We start from the raw sequence: 19619 nt of genomic DNA, 5'->3' as shown, positions 1-19619 counted from the left end.
TATTACCTAATGCCATCTATAAATACCAATTTCTTAATAACAACTGATTAATTGAAACGCTGAAAGCACGTATTAGCTATCACGTGCGCACGAAGTAGATAAAATATTTCTGATTGCCAATTTATACCACGGTAACAATATATATTAAAAAGAAATTATATATATCTTTTTAGAAGAGGCTATTGAATCATTAAAGGAAATCCCACTAGAAAATAAATCTGATGTTAAGTAAAGATATCTTTTTAGAAGAGGCTATTGAATCATTAAAGGAAATCCCACTTGAAAATAAATCAGATGTTCATTCTAATTTAACGAAGAAAGATAGATCAGCATTGAAAAGTATATTATCAAAAAGTCATTTATCATAAAAGAAGCAGATAAAGGCGGTACTGTAGTTTGTATGGACAATGGCTACTATAGAGATCACATTTTGAAAATGTTGAGTGATGAAAGTTACTATTCAAAGACAGATGTTAACGCAGATTTAAGGACACGGAAAGAATTAATTGATATTGTAAATAAACACGGTAAAGGATTGGTAAAGGAGGAATCAACATATTTGACTAATTTTGAAAGTTCAACCAGCTTTTTTTTACGGATTATCTACAATTCACAAAAGTAGGAAAATTGAAGAGGCAATTAATAATAATAAATCTGAATACATTAAAGTTTCTGCACCAGATGATTTAAAGTTTAGGCCTATTGTAGGGGGGACCTAACAGTGTTACACAGAGACTTAGCCACCTTTTAGACCTCATATTAAAACCATAATGCAGACAAGTTCCAAGTTTTATTCGAGATGACTTAGATTTCCTGAATTACTTGCCGGAAAATGTAGAAGAAGTTTCTATTTTAGTTACCTTAGATGTCGTAAATTTGTATACAAACATTCCACATGATCTGGGCTTACAGACAATTCAACACTGGATAGAAAATTTTCCCGATAAAATAGATACTAGATTTCAACACCAATTTATATTGAAATCACTGCAACTTATCCTAAAGAATAACGTATTTTATTTTTGACGGCAAATATTATATCCAGAATAAAGGAACAGCTATGGGTACCAAAGTCGCCCCAACTAATGCTACTGCAGAAAGACATTTAAGATAAAACAAAGTATAAACTGTGTTTAAAAAAAAAATGTAATATATTCAATAATTTGTGACAACTGTAAACAGTTTTATATTGGCCAAACAAAAAATGAATTATGTAAACGTATGCATTTACATAGGCAACAAACAAACACTGAAAAACTCAGAATGTTGCAAGTAAATAAACATTTACATAATTGTTCAGGAGGTAAATTTAGCAATTTCCCTCTATATAAGATATTAATCGAAAGTGACAATTTAAGAGAAGAAAAAGAAAAACTTTTAATCAAATTATTAAAACCATAGCTAAATGCTCATTTGTAATAATCGTTTAACAAGGCATATATATATATATATATATATATATATATATATATATATATAAGTACATCATATTTATTACAATCTCTTCATTTTTAATTATGAAAGAAACGCTTGCGATTTTATTCAGTTCAATTGTTTGTTTATTTACTAATATTTATTGAGTAAAAATTGTTTATTACCATACAATTTTTGGCCATAAAATCATTAACTTGTGAATTTTATTACCTCCCTTTATTAAATGTCATTAATTCACAGTCAGATTGTACGGATTATGCTCAAAGTCCGTAATATTATAATTTTATAGTATAAATAACCATATTGTGTTTGCCGGGAAATACGTTATCATTTAACGTTCCCACTTTTTTTCATGATTTTTTTCATGACGTTACGTCATTTGTTTATATGTTTATTGTTTATTAAAGTTTCGGCTGAAGATATGCGAAGAATGCATTGAAAGCGCTACCGAATTTACATAGAGTTTGTTATTTCTTAAACATTATAATTATAATTTCAACACTGCACAAGGAACATTTATCACGTTTTAATATATATATATATATATATATGTTTATATAATATCTCTATCACCATCACCCCAGCCAACACATTAATTATAAAAAAGGCCTCTACTGTGCCGCTATGATAATGTGAGAGTGACGTTGCAATTTTTGTGTACACAAAAGTTTACAATTTTTGTCTGAATAGGTAAAACAGGGTATTTAGAAGTGAATATGATTCAAAATCAGAAATAGAATTCGAAAAGTCTCGATGGCAAAGTTGGTTAAGTCACTAGGATGCCATACAAATTAAATTGTATCATGAGTTCGAGCCACACAAGTTGTCAAACCTTTTTTCCTTTTTCTTTCCCTATTTTTATTTTTACATGATATGCAAATTAATTGGAATATAAAGGCAGTTTTGTTATAATTTCGAATAATTTATATATACCGGAAATAATAATTTTTATTCTGTGTAGTGTGTAATATATATTAGTAGTACTTTTGCAGTGCATAAGTTTTTCGTGCCAACTTAACTATAGTTGAATCAATTTATGTACATGTATGCATTCCGTATCGGGTTGCACCAACTTGCTAGATATAGCAACATTTAAAAACAAAAGTGAAATAAGAAGTTAATAGAAAATAACACAGCGCTAATAATCTTTACAAGAAAAAAAGAAATTCTTAATCGATTGATAATTATACAAAAAAAATTGGGACCGAACCTGGCTGTCTTGCATTGATATGTAACTAAAAATTTACCACACAACGTTACCTACTGTGTTACGCCGCCAGTTGGTAAATTTGTCGATATTTTAATTTATATGGCAAGCCTGCTTGACTTAAGATATTAAACACAATATGATAACTGTTTTACACCGTTAAAGTGGACTTGACCACCGCGTCACTAAATAATTATCCTAAACGCACAGTACCTATGAACAAATATGTGTAAAAAATTATCAGGAACCCTTATTTTTGTTTATCAAAATATATGCAACAAATTTCTTTTAAAATCAAAGAACAAGTCGACAGTTTTGTACTGGACAAGTTGTAGTTTGAATAGACAGTAATGTTAGAAAAGAAAATGTATTGAGAGAAAAATACCTTTAGAAATGAGAATGATTGTTCTGTAATAATTATTGCATCTTTATGTTGATCTAAATATAAAGTTCAAAAGGGGAGAAAAATCAGCCTAAATGCAAGATAGAATTATGGATCTTGGTCAATGACCTACAATTATAACCCTAAATGCATATGTGGAGTTTTAAATAAATATCTTAAATAGTTATTGAGATCTTTAAAACTTGCATTTTAACATTAACCAAAATGACTAAGTAGAAGAATTGGTTAAATCAGTCTAAATGCAAGACAGAGTTATGGAACTTGGTCAGTGAAATACATTTTTTTTTGTACAATTATGACCCTTCATGCATATGTAAAGTTCAAATCAAAATCCCTGATAGTTATTGAAATATGTAAATTTACACGTAAACATTAACCAAGAGACTAAGTAAAAAAGGGGGAGATAAATCAGCCTTAATACATGACACAGATATGAGTGCTGGTTTATAGTTTCAGAGATATGCAGCATGTTAAACTTAACCAAGAAAAGGAGATTTTTTAAGTACAAAATGGAGCATAATTCAGTCAAAATACACGGCAGAGTAATAGATCTTAAGATGTGGCTTCAATTATGACCCTTAGTACATGAGTAAAGTTTCAAGTAAATATCTTTGAAAATTTTTGAGACCTGTAACCTTTAACCAATAATTTCTAAGTTTCAAAGGAGCATAATTCTACAAATATTGCAGGCAGAGTTATGCAACTTTGCAAACTGATGTACATTGTTACTACAAAAAAAAAATTGTAAATTTCAATTGAATATGTCAAGCAATAATTGAGACATTTAACTTTCCAAAAATTTTTAACCAAAATTTCCAAGTTAAAATTGGCATAATTCTGTGAATATTGTAAGCTGAGATTTCCAACTTGTCAATCTGATGTACATGTACATTATTACTATAAATACGTATTGTAAAATTTGATTGAGTTTTAATTGAATATCTCAGGCAATAATTGAGGTATTTGACTTTACAAAACAATTTAACCAACACCGACGCTGACGTGGACGCCGACGCCGGGGCGACTGCAAAAGCTCTCCGTATTTTTCGAATAGTCGAGCTAAAAAGACAACAATAAATACTTAAAAACAATTAGTAATACAAACATTCTCTTTGTTACCAGTAAAATTTTAAAATGAAATATCATATCTTTAAAAGTTTTGCTTTCGACATATTAGGGACGAAATTAAACAGCAAAGAATAAGATATCTCATATGTATGACCTAGATAGAAAAACAACAATAACATAATTAACATTTTTACGAATTGTTGTCTCTACTTGATTAAAAATTTAGCTAATCGCATTCATTGGTGTAGCACTTAATTGCAATTTAAGTCAGCATTTTAATCAAAGTCAAGAAAGTGATACCTATCAAAATAAAACATCATCAGATATGCCCATGCAATATTTTGTCTTCAACGTTAAATATAATCTATCTAAATTAGTCAAAATAAGTATGTGAGTATCTGACCAAATTAGGGCAGAAACTAGAATTTCATATGCTTGATCAGGATGAAATGTACAATACAAAAGCAAATAGTACTCATAGAATCACTAACACACTATATGAAATTAATATTGATTCAAACATCAATATTAAAATCGCAAGATACGGAATGCATGTTGACCGGATAGTAATGCTCTAGTTTGATGGAAACGTATCATCTTTAAAATTATTGATTCACGTATTAATATTTATTAATTATTTATCGTGGAAATGAACATCTTCTGCCACCTAAACCAAAAAATATGATAAACAAGATCAACAAGGAAAGGCGGCGCCCAGCGAACGCAACACCCATACGACCCAGCAACAAGTACAAAAAAAAAATTGTAAATTTCAATTGAATATGTCAAGCAATAATTGAGACATTTAACTTTCCAAAAATTTTTAACCAAAATTTCCAAGTTAAAATTGGCATAATTCTGTGAATATTGTAAGCTGAGATTTCCAACTTGTCAATCTGATGTACATGTACATTATTACTATAAATACGTATTGTAAAATTTGATTGAGTTTTAATTGAATATCTCAGGCAATAATTGAGGTATTTGACTTTACAAACAATTTAACCAACGCCGACGCTGACGTGGACGCCGACGCCGGGGGCGACTGCAAAAGCTCTCCGTTTTTTTTCGAATAGTCGAGCTAAAAAGACAACAATAAATACTTTAAAAACAATTTAGTAATACAAACATTCTCTTTGTTACCAGTAAAATTTTAAAATGAAATATCATATCTTTAAAAGTTTTGCTTTCGACATATTAGGGACGAAATTAAACAGCAAAGAATAAGAGTATCTCATATGTATGACCTAGATAGAAAAACAACAATAACATAATTAACATTTTTTACGAATTGTTGTCTCTACTTGATTAAAAATTTAGCTAATCGCATTCATTGGTGTAGCACTTAATTGCAATTTAAGTCAGCATTTTAATCAAAGTCAAGAAAGTGATACCTATCAAAATAAAACATCATCAGATATGCCCATGCAATATTTTTTCTCAACGTTAAATATAATCTATCTAAATTAGTCAAAATAAGTATGTGAGTATCTGACCAAATTAGGGCAGAAACTAGAATTTCATATGCTTGATCAGGATGAAATGTACAATACAAAAGCAAATAGTACTCATAGAATCACTAACACACTATATGAAATTAATATTGATTCAAACATCAATATTAAAATCGCAAGATACGGAATGCATGTTGACCGGATAGTAATGCTCTAGTTTGATGGAAACGTATCATCTTTAAAATTATTGATTCACGTATTAATATTTATTAATTATTTATCGTGGAAATGAACATCTTCTGCCACCTAAACCAAAAAATATGATAAACAAGATCAACAAGGAAAGGCGGCGCCCAGCGAACGCAACACCCATACGACCCAGCAACAAGTACCAGCAGCATGGAGCCCAGGCGGACCCCAAACAAAAAACAGGACAGGGCACAAGAAAGAGCACGGACAGGTTAATCACTAAATGATAAATAATAAGTAACTGATTAGGAAATCAAAAAAAAATAAATAATTGACTAAAAGGCACAGGGTAAGGGGACAGGAGACCGGGGGAAGGGGGGGGGGGTTAATCAAAGAAACAAAAACCAGAGGTAAAGGGGGAAGATACTTACCGTAGACGAAGAAACAACAAGGGAAACAAGCAAAAGTGTCATCAAAACAGTATGAAACAACATAGACATACATATGAGGATCACAGAGGGGTGCCGCCTTGGACCGGTCAGCAGCATAATAATGACGCTGGGGAGTTTTAACCGGCCAACGCTGCACCAAACCTTAGAAAAGGCTTTCTTTACGACATCTAAACAAGGATATTCTAGCTTTTTCATTCAACATTTGTTTTGGTGCCAGTGGACAAGGCAGCTAATAATATTATAATTGTATGAAGAATCCATTACATTAACGTTTTGCATAAGGAACTAAATAGCACTAATGCGTATTCTAAATATGCCCGGGAAAAGTTACCTTTCTAGCATTTAATTCTAACAAAGCTTTTTTACTAACGGTATTGTTAAACATTATACTGTGTGGACCTGTGACGAAGTTTGTAGAGCACTCTTTTTTCTTTTAGACAACATTTAGGTCAGGTTTGGTAATACCCTAGTTAAACAGATCATAGAAATTCCTATGGGTACTAACTGTAAACCCCTGGTCGCCGGTTTGTTTTTGTACTGCTATGAAAGAGACTTTATGTTGAGTCTCTCTCAACAACAGGATGTTATAGTCGCATTTAATAATACTTCCAGATACCGTGATGATATTTCTAATTTATATAATTCTTATTTTGTTCAAATGGTGTCTGACATTTATCGCAATGAAATACAACTTAATAAAACGAACTCTTGAAAGTTTAGTACATCATTTTTGGATGTTCATATAACTATCAACAACAATTCTATTCACACGAAACTCTATGATAAAAGAGATTACTTTGACTTTTGTATAGTTAATTATCCTCATTTTGATGGAGACGTACCCCATGCAACATCTGTTTCTCAGTTAATAAGATTCGCTAGAGCGTGTAGCAACGAAAAGGATTTCAACGAGCGGCATATTTTCATTACCAAAAAGCTTCTTAAACAGGGCTACCGCTATCATTAATAACGGAAATATTTTACAAAATTTTACAATCGTAATTTTGATTTAATTTCAAAATTCAATAGTGATTTAAAAACTCCCTGTGACAAGGGATTAGCCAGCCTGGTTTTTATGGCGATGTGTTTTACAACCATCGTAAGATTTTGGGTCATGGTAATTTTTCTGCTGTTTTTACTAAAATCATAAAACTTTTTATTCAAAGAGGTTATGACTCTCCTTTTTTAAGACATACTGCATGCTAAGTGTTCAACCCTTTTACAATTGGACTCTACAGTTTCCTCTTTTGATTATATCTGACAGACCAAGTGGGAGACTCGTTGATGTATAGTTCTTAAAGATGCCTTAATGTTCGTCTTCTGCCTTGCTTCGTGGGGCCCTTGTAGGTGATTTTCTTGTTGCTCTGTCTTTCTTTAGGACATTGAGTACTATTGTTATGGTCATTGGGTTTACTTTTATATATTTCTACATGATCATTTTGGTGTTTTACTTATTTAATCTTTTGTAAACCATGACAACTGCTAGAATTTCACTTGGCGGGGATTCATTTTATATACCCTGTCTCGTTTATAGGAACATGGTGGGGCTAAGAGTGAGGTTGGTGCACCATTAACCGGTTTAAACTCCCCAGTAGTACTTGTGCTGCCGACCGTTCCAAGGCGGCGCCCCTCTTTTTTCCTCAGATGTATGTCTATGTAGTTTTTTACTATTTTGGTGACACTTTTGCTTGTGTCCCTTGTTGTTTTCTTTAAAATACCCCCGTTACCCGGGTTTCCTGTCCCCTTCCAATGTGCCCTTTAACTTTGTGGGCCTATTTTTCAATCACTTATTTGTTTCTTTGAATTCATTGTCATTTACAAATCATTCAATCATTTAATTCTTTTCTTTGAACTCCTTACAAGTTACAAGTTATTTATCATTTTAGTGACTGGCCTATCCGTGTTCTGCCTTGTGTCCTGTCCCGCTTTTGATTGGGGTCCGTCTTGGCTTCTTGCCACAGATTCTTCTTGCTGGTTCGTTTGGGGGTTGCGTTCATTTAACGCCGCATTTTCCTGTTCATCTTGTTTATCATATATATCATGCCTTCTTGACGCCCTGATATAGTTTTCAAAACGCTTCTAATTAGCCAATTGCCTAAGTCATCTTTTAATTCTGTTACTTATGGCAATTGATGGTGTTACAATTAATTATTGTTTTTAGGAAGTCAAGGTAATATATTGTTTACATTTTGTTACTTTCATGAAAAACAATTTTATATTCAGCGCGTCATCTTCCGGTGATAGGAACATAATAAGCTCTAAAGCTATTAAATCGTTACACCCAACTAGCCAAAACAAGATATTTATACTTCAAAACTTGCTGACATATTATTGTTATATCAAACTAACTGACAGAAGCTATACTAGTGTTTTATCCCACTTGTCGACATAAGCTAAACATAATGTTACAACCAATTTCTTGACGTGAGTACTTCATAGTACCTTTTTATTCATCTTGCCGACACAAGCTATATATATCGCTACATCCAATTTGCAAACACAAGTTTTACATACTGATATATCTGACTTGCTGACAGAAAAGCTGTAGAATGGTGACTCTATTGCATTAATCATTTTTTGCTATTGAAGTGAGTGATTTTAGATTTCAAATCTTTTTTTTCCAATTAGAAGAAAGGAATTTTTGTTTATATTTTATTGATATGGTCACGTGCATATTATTTGGTGCAGAAATGTTGAGCATTTGAATTCATTTTTTGATACTAATTCAGAAATATATAATTATGCATCCAGTAAAGTATTTGTTGCACCTGTTCACACGGCCAGACAAACAGCTGGACATACAATTAAAAAGTATAAGGACCCTTTGGTGGCACAACAAATCGGAAATGTTGTTAAATAAAAAGTCAACAAAATAATGTTTACAGTTTCAGTAGCAAAGAACTGCTCAAAATAATGTTGATTATTGATAAGCCCTTTTTACAAGGTGGTTTTAATCATCTCTGATATCAAGCTCATTTCATAATTATCACTGGGTAAAGTCTAGCAAAGTAGTTTGATACTCTGAAATATGACCATAAATAATGTCCATAAATGGTGTCCATAAATGATGTCCATAAATGATGTCAAATATGTATTCTACAGATTTCAGTTGACCGGAACACGCTTGTCATAATCATCAAGTAGAATTAAATCAACACTGATAGCTCTAGCAAACCAATTTTCTATATATTTAATATTTTCGTGTTTATACGACAGAAATTGAATTACTTGTTCAAACGGATAATATGATTGGTATATTCTCGTCAGCAAATTCCTTATCTAAACTTAAGGATCAAATAATAATGTTACTGTAGGTGCATTCTTTATTGAATCGATTACGTATACAACATGATTACAAGTAAAATATAAACCTTGATTGGAGTAAAATGCAAATTCTCGCTTTTTTAAGTACAGATGGGATTTTGTAAACAAGTGCCTCCTCATAAAATGCACATCCATCAAAATTTGGACGTTGACCAAAAGTAAAACATTCCAAATGTTGGTGCTGAGTCTATTTCGTACATATTTATTGCCAAGTTTCCAGACGAAATTCTCTCTAGAACCATAGTACACTTTTTACGCTAACAACATTATATACTAGTAGCTGTTTCGGATGTGCAAAGTAAAATGTAAGGTGTCTGGTAATTTGCCTTGTATTTTGATATAGAACGCATTACAGCTCTCTCTGACATGTGTCTAATTCTAGTTGCATCACCGCCAAACTTTTATTCTTCACCTGGTCCTTGTGATATCTTATATATTCAATGTTGCATTACGCATACTCATGTGAAAATAAGTAAATTGTATAAAATGTCAAACTTGTACGACATTTGAACTTTCTGTGATTGATGTACGTTGGTAAGTCATTATAATGACTAGTGATGAACGTGTTTGTTAAAGGGAGACACAGGCAAAATTTTCATATTTTAGTTTTGAATTTGTCATTCATTATTTTGTAAATGCCCTCAAAATGAATATATTAAACAGTCAAAGGTACAATACTTTTCTCCATATAAAGAATAAAATGGTGGTTTTCTAACTTGACCCGCGTGGGTCAGGTTAGAGCGCTAGCATTTCACAATAGTTGTCAAAGTGGACTCTGGAAACGTTAAAGAACATGTCAAATGAATGACTTAGGCTTGTTTCAATCATACAATATCCACAATATTATAACTTCCAGGGTTTGTTCAAGTCACCTGACTTGTTTAAAAACTATTTGGTGATTCTATTGGCGTCTAAATTTTGTTCAACATTAATAGATATATTTACGCTTCAAACCAAAAATATATAGAATTTAAACAGAAATTCAAGCTTAAACCTCAAGAAAAGTCAAAAGTACATAGGATCATTTTAATATTTTTGTCATTTTTTTGCCTGAATATCCCTTTAAACACAAATGCCCCCGGCTCAGATTCTTGTCAGTAACAATATTTAAAATAAAGGCTGTATGGGCAAAAGTGTAAAAAATCAATTTAAGCACTGGTGACCTTGACCCAACTGACCCCTACTTCCAAAGGAAGAATATATTGCAACTTATTTTCCAACCAAATATGAAATAAATCTGTCAATATATTAAGGCTGTATTGGCAAAAGTGTAAAATTCTATTTTTAGCACTGTCGACCTTGACCCCTAATTCCATCCAAAGGAAGAATACCATGTAAGTTATCTTCCTACCAATTATAATACAAATCTGTAAATAAATAAAGGCTGTATGAGCAAAAGTGTAAAAATCTATTTTTAGCAATGGTGACCTTGACCCAACTAACCTTACCTCCATCCAAATGACAATACCTCAATTTTATGTTCCTACAAAATATACAAGACATCTGTCGATAGAATAAGGTTAATACACCTGTAAAAGTGTAAACAATCTAAAAATCTATTTTTGACATTAGTGACATTGACCCAAATGACCTCTTACTAAAAGAAAAGGAAGAGGACCTCCCTTGGTATGACTGTTATAAACATGAAAGACATTAAATTAAAAATAAAGGCTGTATATGCAGAAATGTTTCTATTTATTGTTTTACACAAGTGACCTTGACCTTGACATAGAGACGCCTAACGCTTTAAAAAATTAAAGGACCGTTAAAGGTATCCACCTATCAAATATGAAAGATATCATTAAATAAATTAAGGAATTAGGTGGAATTTTTTGATAAATCCAACTTGGCGGAATAGGTTAACCATACAAGGCCCTATTTTCAAAGTGATAAAAAGGGAAATTACTGGGAAAATAGATGACACATTTATATAACTTGGAAATATCATGTACATTGTATTGATAAGTAAGTGTGAAAATTATTAAGCAATTAGTTCAGATAGAACATAAGATATTTTCAACTTGCCGGTTTAGGTTAACCATTATTCATTTTCTAGGTGCTGAAAAGGGCCATAACTTTGTGCAAATGGAAGCCATAGTTATGTAACTTGCCCAAATCATATACTTTGTATGGATTAGTAAGTGTGTAAATTATGAAGCCAATGGTACAGGTAGAAATTTACCTTGAACACAGTGCCCCAAAACTCCACCCAAACGTGAAGAAAAACCTAAGGTATGTTTCTTGTAAAGACATTGAAAAAAATATACAAAGGCTGTATAAAAATTGTAAGAAATCTACTGTTAGAATCAATTTCATTAATCTTGTAATTCCCAACACCGGACCATCCAAGATATGTTCCTTCCAAATATAGTAAACTTCATTCAATAAATAAAGACTGTAAAAGCCTCTGTGTCAGAAACCATTTTGGCACTTTTGAACTTCATCCACTGACTTCTTACTTGATCCAAAGGAAGAAGACCGTGCAAGATATTTTCCTACCAAATATGAAAGGCATCTGTCCATAAATGAAGGCTATATGAGCAAATGTGTAAAATTCAATTTTTAGCACTCGTACCCTTGACCCAACTGACTTAAAACTTATTCCAAATGAAGAAGACCACGCAAAGTATCATCCTACCAAATAAATATATATATAATAATTAATTATATATTAAATATATATTAGAACTATCGTTATTTTATATTTCCATGTGCATAAAATATATACAAAACCTTATACTCATAATGAAAATATGAAGCGTGTTCTTCAAAATGTTTTCAGCTTTATGATGTTTCTTCTAAGAACGATAAGCATGATATTAGCATGTATGTTAATGTTGAGCTTGTTATATTATTCATAATGGTGATAAAATTATGGTTGTTTTTTTACCTTTTTTCTTCTTTTGATATGTTTCCTCGGAGATCTCAGCATCGGCATCGTTACCTCTGGCTGAAAACATATTATGATAAACATAATGCATGACGATAAAAGTGTGAAAATAAACATATGATTATTATCATTAATGTCATAAAAATAATAAGAAGAATTATTTGAATAAGGAAAGTGTAGGTTGTAAAACGTACATTTTGTTGCTTTAATTAGCTTAGGTTTGTAAGAACATATGTAGGCTTAGATAACTGAAGTATTGCCTTACATTTTTCTGCAGCTTTTTGTATCTCCTTTATTGCATTTTCCTTTTTCTTTGTTGACGTTTTGAACTCCATCATTGGCAACACTTTCAAGGGTTTCTTTTCCTTTTCTTGCCAAGTTTTCTATCTCCTTAATCGATTGTTTTACCTTAGCATCAAAAGCATCAATGGACGAGTTTTATCGCATCATTCAGCTTGGCAAGTGAAACATTTCCCTTATCTTCAATATCTTTTACTTTTAAGTTAATTATGTCAATAAGCTCTAATTTTCTTTTTTCAGTCTCCTGTTTGTATTCATCCATCTCATTTCTTATTTGTTCCTGAATCGTTTTTCCCACATCTTCCAAAACTTTACGTACAACGTCTTTTCCAATGATCAAATCGTCACTTTGAAGCTGAAATTATGGAGAAAGGATTGAGTGCATCGAACTATTTATTATCAATTTTTACAGAATACCGTGTCATTTACATATATAGTGCCTCATTTCATACATTTTCATGCAATTAAGTTAATATTGATCTTTTTTATTTTATAGATTTTTTTCCAAATTTTTTAAATACGGATTTCCCTAGCCTTTCTTAATGTGGAACAATTTGAAACATTTATTATGAAATAATTTAGGAATGTAAGCATTGGCACATAGCATTTCAAAACGATATTAATACGAGTATTTATTAATAAATTTCTTTGTCAGATTTTCATTTTGAGAGGATTATTCTTAAAAACAGTCAACAAACTATTTCAAATGTGTTTTAGAGAATCAGTTTCTTGGGAACTAGGAAATAATGCCAGAATAACAAAGTTACATTTGACATACTGATAGAAACAAAAATGATTACCTTTGCCAATTTTTGAATTGCATTGTTTGGTGATTTATTCAATGCTATGAATCCAGGATCCGTCAACATATTGTTTAAAATGGTAAAATACTGTGTTAGATCTGTATCCTCGACCTCCAGATTAGGAGAATGTCTGACAGCTTTACCAACATCTCTACCCTAAATTGAAATATGTCAGTACAGTTTGAACAAGTGATTAGCTCAGATATGATATTTCTTTGACCAATATATGTTTACGATAAATCTCAACAAATTTCGTTATGACAGTTGTAGAGCACGTCTTTACAGTACAAGATGGACAGACTGTGACTTGAAACAACAAAACAACAACCAAACGGTGTCAATAAGTCAGTTGCTCGTTCATACTTGTTTCAATGATGACTCATATGATCTTTTATTGTTTCCTAACATTTGTGAAATTAAAGAAAATTTAGAAACCAAATTAAATATACAATAAATATAAGTCACATTATTTAACTGTTACCTTGTCAAATACATTATTCTTCTTGGACAGGTCGTCTTTTATTTTCGCCTCAAATCCTTTGTGATTAATAATGACACTAATGATGCCATTAAAATCAGTATCTCCAGCGTTCGATACATCCTTGTATCCGTCTGGCGGGAGATAACATTTGGCAATTTCCCAAGCATTGCTGCACCATTTGGTTGCGTCCGTATTTTTATATGACGGACCATGATATCGATGTGCGCTTTGAATCTCAGATTTTAAATGATGACAAATTTTATTCGGGCAGCCAGATGGGCGATACTGTGTTGCAGCGTTTTTATGGTAACTGCATTTTCCGCGTTTTGCGTTGCAAATTCTGTTTGTTGGACAAACAATCAGACTTTCCGTACAGCAGTTTGAACATGTGCTTCCGGCTGGTAGGATGTTTGATGAGGAAATAGTATTTAGAGAGTTCTGCTGGAAATCTTTGACTTCATTAACAATAACTGGCTCTATTTCGTCTTTGGTGTAAACAATGGCTATTGCAGCCTTAATCCAATTAAGAAATTTTGATTTCGAAAATTGTGTCTGCACTGTTGGCACTGCTGTAGCCATCATATCATGTTTCTGATGAGCTAGGTCATCGTCTACCGTTCCTTAAATCAAAAATAAGAATTGTAAATGCAATTAATCTATATTATTTAGAAGGATTACAACAAGTTTAGATGATTTGCTCACATACTGTAGGAGATGGGTATTAACTGTTAACATTGACAAAACCAAAGTTATGTTGTTTTTTTTTTTTAGAAAACGTGGACCTTTTGCGTGAAAATGAAAATTAGTCTTACAATGACACAAATATTTAGCTGTTGTAAAAAACTTTAACTTTTTAGGTGTGGTGTTTGACTCAAATGGAAATTTTAACTCTAATACACAGTTGCTCGTCGGCAAGGTGCTTAAAGCTATGAATTGTTTAACAATTAATACTAAGGACTTTGATTTTACCCCAAAGACAATGTTGAGTTTATTTGATTCATTTGTTTCCTCCAATTTAAGTTTCACTTCTGCAGTTCGGGGATTTACTGAAAAAGACATTGAAATGATAAATTTTGCAAAAGAATTCTAAATGTAAAATAACGTCCAGTAGTGTATCTATAAATGAAGAATTAGGACGATATCCATTGTATGTAAACAGATGTGTTAAAATTGTCAAATATTTTCTGAAGATCAAAAATACTTAAGTATAATAAGTCAAATATATGAACTGTTATTAGAGGCTTTGTGTAAGAATAAGATTAACTGGGTTTCAAATCTAGAGACAATAGGGTTAAATTCTATATGATATGACTGTGTGTGTCCCTGCTACAGATTTATAAGAAAACGTTACATTGATAAAAAATATTATGAACGACCATCTATGCTTAAACTAACCCCGCTGTTCTCACAAGAGGGCCGTGATGGCTCTGAGTCGCTCAACAGAAACAACTGCTTTTCATTGTTGGAAATTATTTTTCAAATTAACTTGCTGAAAGGCAAGTCCAGCTCTTTCGTGCAAGTTCAGCTCAGCTTTAAATTGCCCCTCTAGTAATATTCTAATATTCTTTCACATCACTGATTGTTTTATGAGCAAACTTTATAAAAGACTATCTAAGAATGCTACAGACAAAGTTTATCAATTGTTTCAGTATAAAATGATCTTTAAAGGTTTTTCTATTTTTAGCTTTATAGACACCTTAAACAAGCCAATTAAATTAATATGAGCAAACTTGATAAAAGACTACCTTAGAATGCTACAGACAAAATTTGGTGACAATCCATCAATTAGTTCTGTAGAAGGAGACATTTAAAGGTATTTCTAATTTTAGCTTTATCGGCCAATCAAATTAGTATGAGTTAGCTTGATAAAAGACTACATAAGAATGTTACAGACAAAGTTTGGTGATCATACATCAATTAGTTCTGTAGAAGGAGACAATTGAAGGGATTTCTTTCTTAGCTTTAGCGGCCGCTTAAAGGGGCCAATCAAATTCATATGAGCAAACTTGATAAAAGAGTACCTAAGAATGCTACAGACAAAGTTTTGTAATCATCCATCAATTATATAAGTAGGAAATGAACCTCAAACATTTTTTTAAAAGTTTTTTCTATTTTTAGCTTTAGGCACCAAAAAGGGGCCAATCAATTTAATATGAGCAAATCCCGTACCAAAAGGAAAGGTTTGCCGTAAACTCGACGCAACTTTGCCGCAAATTCGCTGCAAACCTTTTAGTTCGCCGAAACACTGTGTCAAGTGTTTGCCAGATATCGCCACTAGTGGCAACTCTGTAGCAAACATTTGGCGACTTTGCGGCGAATTCACCAGAATATTAAGTTGTTCGCCAAAAGTTTGCCAGAAACTTTCAGTGGAAAACTAATTTGCCAGAGATTGCCAGAATCTTTCTATCAAAAAAAATATTCGCTGAAAGTTCACCAGAAACTTTTCTATAAAAACAAGTTTGCCAGATAATCGCCACAAACATATCAGTTCTGAAAGTTAATCAAACTTTGTTCAGTAAATAACTACTTTGCCAAGGAATTATATTATTATGCACATATAAAAAAAGTCCTTCATGTACCTACCTATAACCTACCTACCTACCTACCTACCTACCTACCCAACCCTATTTGAATGGGTCGGGAAGTGGAAACAAACATATTTTTTATTTTTTGCCTAAGAGTTATCAAATTGAAACATCATATGTATCATGGAGGGTATTGTAGTTCACAATAACAGTTAAAAAATTATAAGGTAGAAGACCCATAATGAAATCGGCAATCTTCGACAATTACCACCATATCTCGCCATTTATCGTAACGAACTTCGTTTGTTTACGTATAAAGTCGGAATTCTAATAATAGCGGATATCCCCGTCACGTGGTAGTATTCCCCAAGAAAATGACGTAATTTCCGTAGATATCTAACATGGCGTCTTACAGGCGTGATACGCTCGGTCGATTAAAAAAAATGTAAAAAGATGCAGAAAACCCAAGTATTCCGACTTAATTATAGAATATAACTATAGTGCAGGTAACCAGTATTACGGGTCAACCAAACCAGCTCTACAAAACATCAACTCTTCCTAAATCGGTTGATAATGAGGGTTGGAAAGAGGGAAGAAGAATCGTTGAGTTTGGCGTGTTACGGTCAAACCTAAGATTTTGTAAAAAATGTAGACTTGGACCTGTAGGCTACCATTAACTTTTGACAACATGTTAGGTAAATTTAAACAGGGTGTGTCTGGGTATTTGTATGTGAAGTGTCGAAACACAGAATGCAGTCATGTGAATTGTGTTCCCTGACCCTATGGAAAAACACATAGACTCTAGTAGATTGAAGACCTGGGAAAGTTGGAATGCCATGTTTCGTTGTCAACACAAAATTAGTAACAGGTAAGTGATTAATGTATTGCATCATACTTTAGATTAAGTACTATATACTGATTATGAATTCATAGATAGCAAAGGTAGAGACAGAGCGCATATTATTTACATCGTGTAGCACTGAATTTCTTCAGGAAAACATTGGACAACATTGGACGTGAATGAGAGCCTTAGCCCTTCTCTGTATAATTTGTCGCTGAATGTTGAGATAACCCCTAATCAATGTGTAAATCGGAATGAAACTATACCCTTCATGTGCCTAACTGTGTGCATTAATTAATTAATGTTTAAATGACAATAATCCTGTATTTCTGGATCAAAATGTCCAAAATATTTAGGTTTGTCTATATTTTCTCCATGGTATTATAAGAAAAATAACCGCTACCGTAATCGTTGATTATATAAAGAAATGTTGACCTGGATCATGCTATGTTACGTTGTCAGACTGAGGCGGAGCTACTTCTTTCAGTTAATAAATGCGCACTTCGTTCCAATTTTCATATAAAATAAAAGAATATTTGCACCTACGAAGTTTGAAGATAGTCCTTTCAAAACTATCAATGTAAAAGCAAAACAAGCACAATTAAGACATTTGACCTCTAAGTTCAATGTCATTTATGATTGTAGGTCAAGTTTAATCTTGTCCACTTGAAGGTCTTGTCCCAAAAAATTTTTTTGGTCAAGTATGAAGACAATACACTATTAACATAAAAGGTAATGATCAACGTTAAAGTTTGGGGGCGGCAACGGCAACGGGACCGCCGCAATGACTTAAAAAAAAATCTGGAATCAAAGTGATCCCTCGGAAGCATTAATCACAACAAAATTACAAGATAATTGCAGACTCGGTTTGATTGACTCTGTACATGAGGGAAAATGAATACGTGCAACATCCCTCACGCCCCCTAGCACCGGCCTGAGTGGTACTTAATTCTCAATACTCAATAGTGCTGGCATCAATGATCCTGAAGGACCTGAAAAATATAACAACACTGAAGTGAAGTACGGGGCAACTTTTTACACCTGGCACCTGCTGTTGTTAAGTATAGAAATCTAAAAACAAAGTGATCCCTCGGAAGCATTAATCACAACACAATGACAAGAGAACTGCAGACTCGATTTGATAGAGTCTGTACACGAGGGATAATGAATACGTGCAACATCCCTCACGCCCCCTAAAAGTCGAGTAAACAAGCAAACATTTACAAGCAATACATAAGTTCCTCACCGGTTAGAACCCCAGCAACAGTCTGAAGAGCATTTGCCATTCAATTATTGCACTGAATGAATGAATGACATGAAAGAACTAAAATCGTTTGTGTTCTTAGCTAGTTTGTCTGTATCATAGTTATGTGTTAAAGATTTCCTGTCTTATAGGGAAATTATGTTTAATACGACACATAATCAAAAGACTCATTTTTATGCATTAGAAATGTTTCAAATTTTTCTCTATTTTCAGGAGATTTGTTGAAATTATTTTAGGAACCGACTGACAGACAGAGGGCAAATATTTAAACATCACTTGTTGTAACCAGAAAATAACACTTTTAAAATCAAAATTCTTAAACTAAAGAGGAAACAAGAAAAGCATTGATGCAAAGCATCAAAGGGCGTCCAAGCAAGAAATGCAGCAAGTGAAGATGAACTAGTACACATATGATGACAAGATATTCTTATAAACTACCAGAAATGTATACCACTTATGAATGAGCGGACGAAAGACATTGTTCATTATGAACTTTGATTGGCATGCTAGAGATTAGAATATTACTTGTTATTTCTTTATGATCGTGGTTATTAATAGCAACGGATATACATGTATGCAATCATTTATAATCCATATGTGTAACGCATGATCAAACACGTACCACACATTTGTCCCTTATTATGTACATGTTATCGCTATTAGCGAAGACCCCCTTAAGGTATCTGTTCACACTTTAAGTTAGTAAAAATATGACACTGGTTATATTACCATGTTGATCATGTTGAGCATAATTGTTTATTATACAATAATTGTAATATCTATTAATTTTAATTTAAAAAAAAAAAAACAAATTTTATGAATATTGTTTTCTTTTATTCTTTTTTGTGTTTATGTGCTATTTTAATACTGAGTTTTTACTACTCCTTTTTATTAAAATTGTAAAATAAATTTTAAGAATTCAATTGTCATATTGACCGACGATTATAAGTCAAAGCTTAACTGGAAAAAGTCAGTAAATTATGG

At 32.3% G+C, this 19619-nt stretch overlaps 1 protein-coding gene across 2 annotated transcripts in view; it reads right to left on the bottom strand.

The window, feature by feature from the left end:
• Positions 1-10739: 10739 nt before the first annotated feature.
• The window catches only part of LOC132729492 (uncharacterized), a 29876-nt gene continuing 20996 nt past the window's right edge, over positions 10740-19619 (bottom strand). Inside the window, exons 2-6 of one of the 2 annotated variants that reach the window (XM_060715263.1) lie at positions 14006-14625; positions 13522-13680; positions 12687-13076; positions 12422-12481; positions 10740-10898 (exon numbers count right to left, since the gene is read on the bottom strand). In XM_060715263.1, the coding sequence (XP_060571246.1) occupies positions 12846-13076; positions 13522-13680; positions 14006-14587 (972 nt within the window). In that variant the 5' untranslated portion in view covers positions 14588-14625 and the 3' untranslated portion in view covers positions 10740-10898; positions 12422-12481; positions 12687-12845. Of the gene's footprint in view, positions 10899-11491; positions 12482-12686; positions 13077-13521; positions 13681-14005; positions 14626-19619 lie in introns of those variants that run through there. The other variant, XM_060715262.1, reaches the window with a different exon arrangement.

This window comes from Ruditapes philippinarum, unplaced genomic scaffold (assembly GCF_026571515.1).
Source record: "Ruditapes philippinarum isolate M1 unplaced genomic scaffold, ASM2657151v2 ctg7939_1_1_1_1, whole genome shotgun sequence".
NCBI classification, from domain to species: domain Eukaryota; kingdom Metazoa; phylum Mollusca; class Bivalvia; order Venerida; family Veneridae; genus Ruditapes; species Ruditapes philippinarum.
This window is presented reverse-complemented; position numbering and strand designations above follow the sequence as displayed.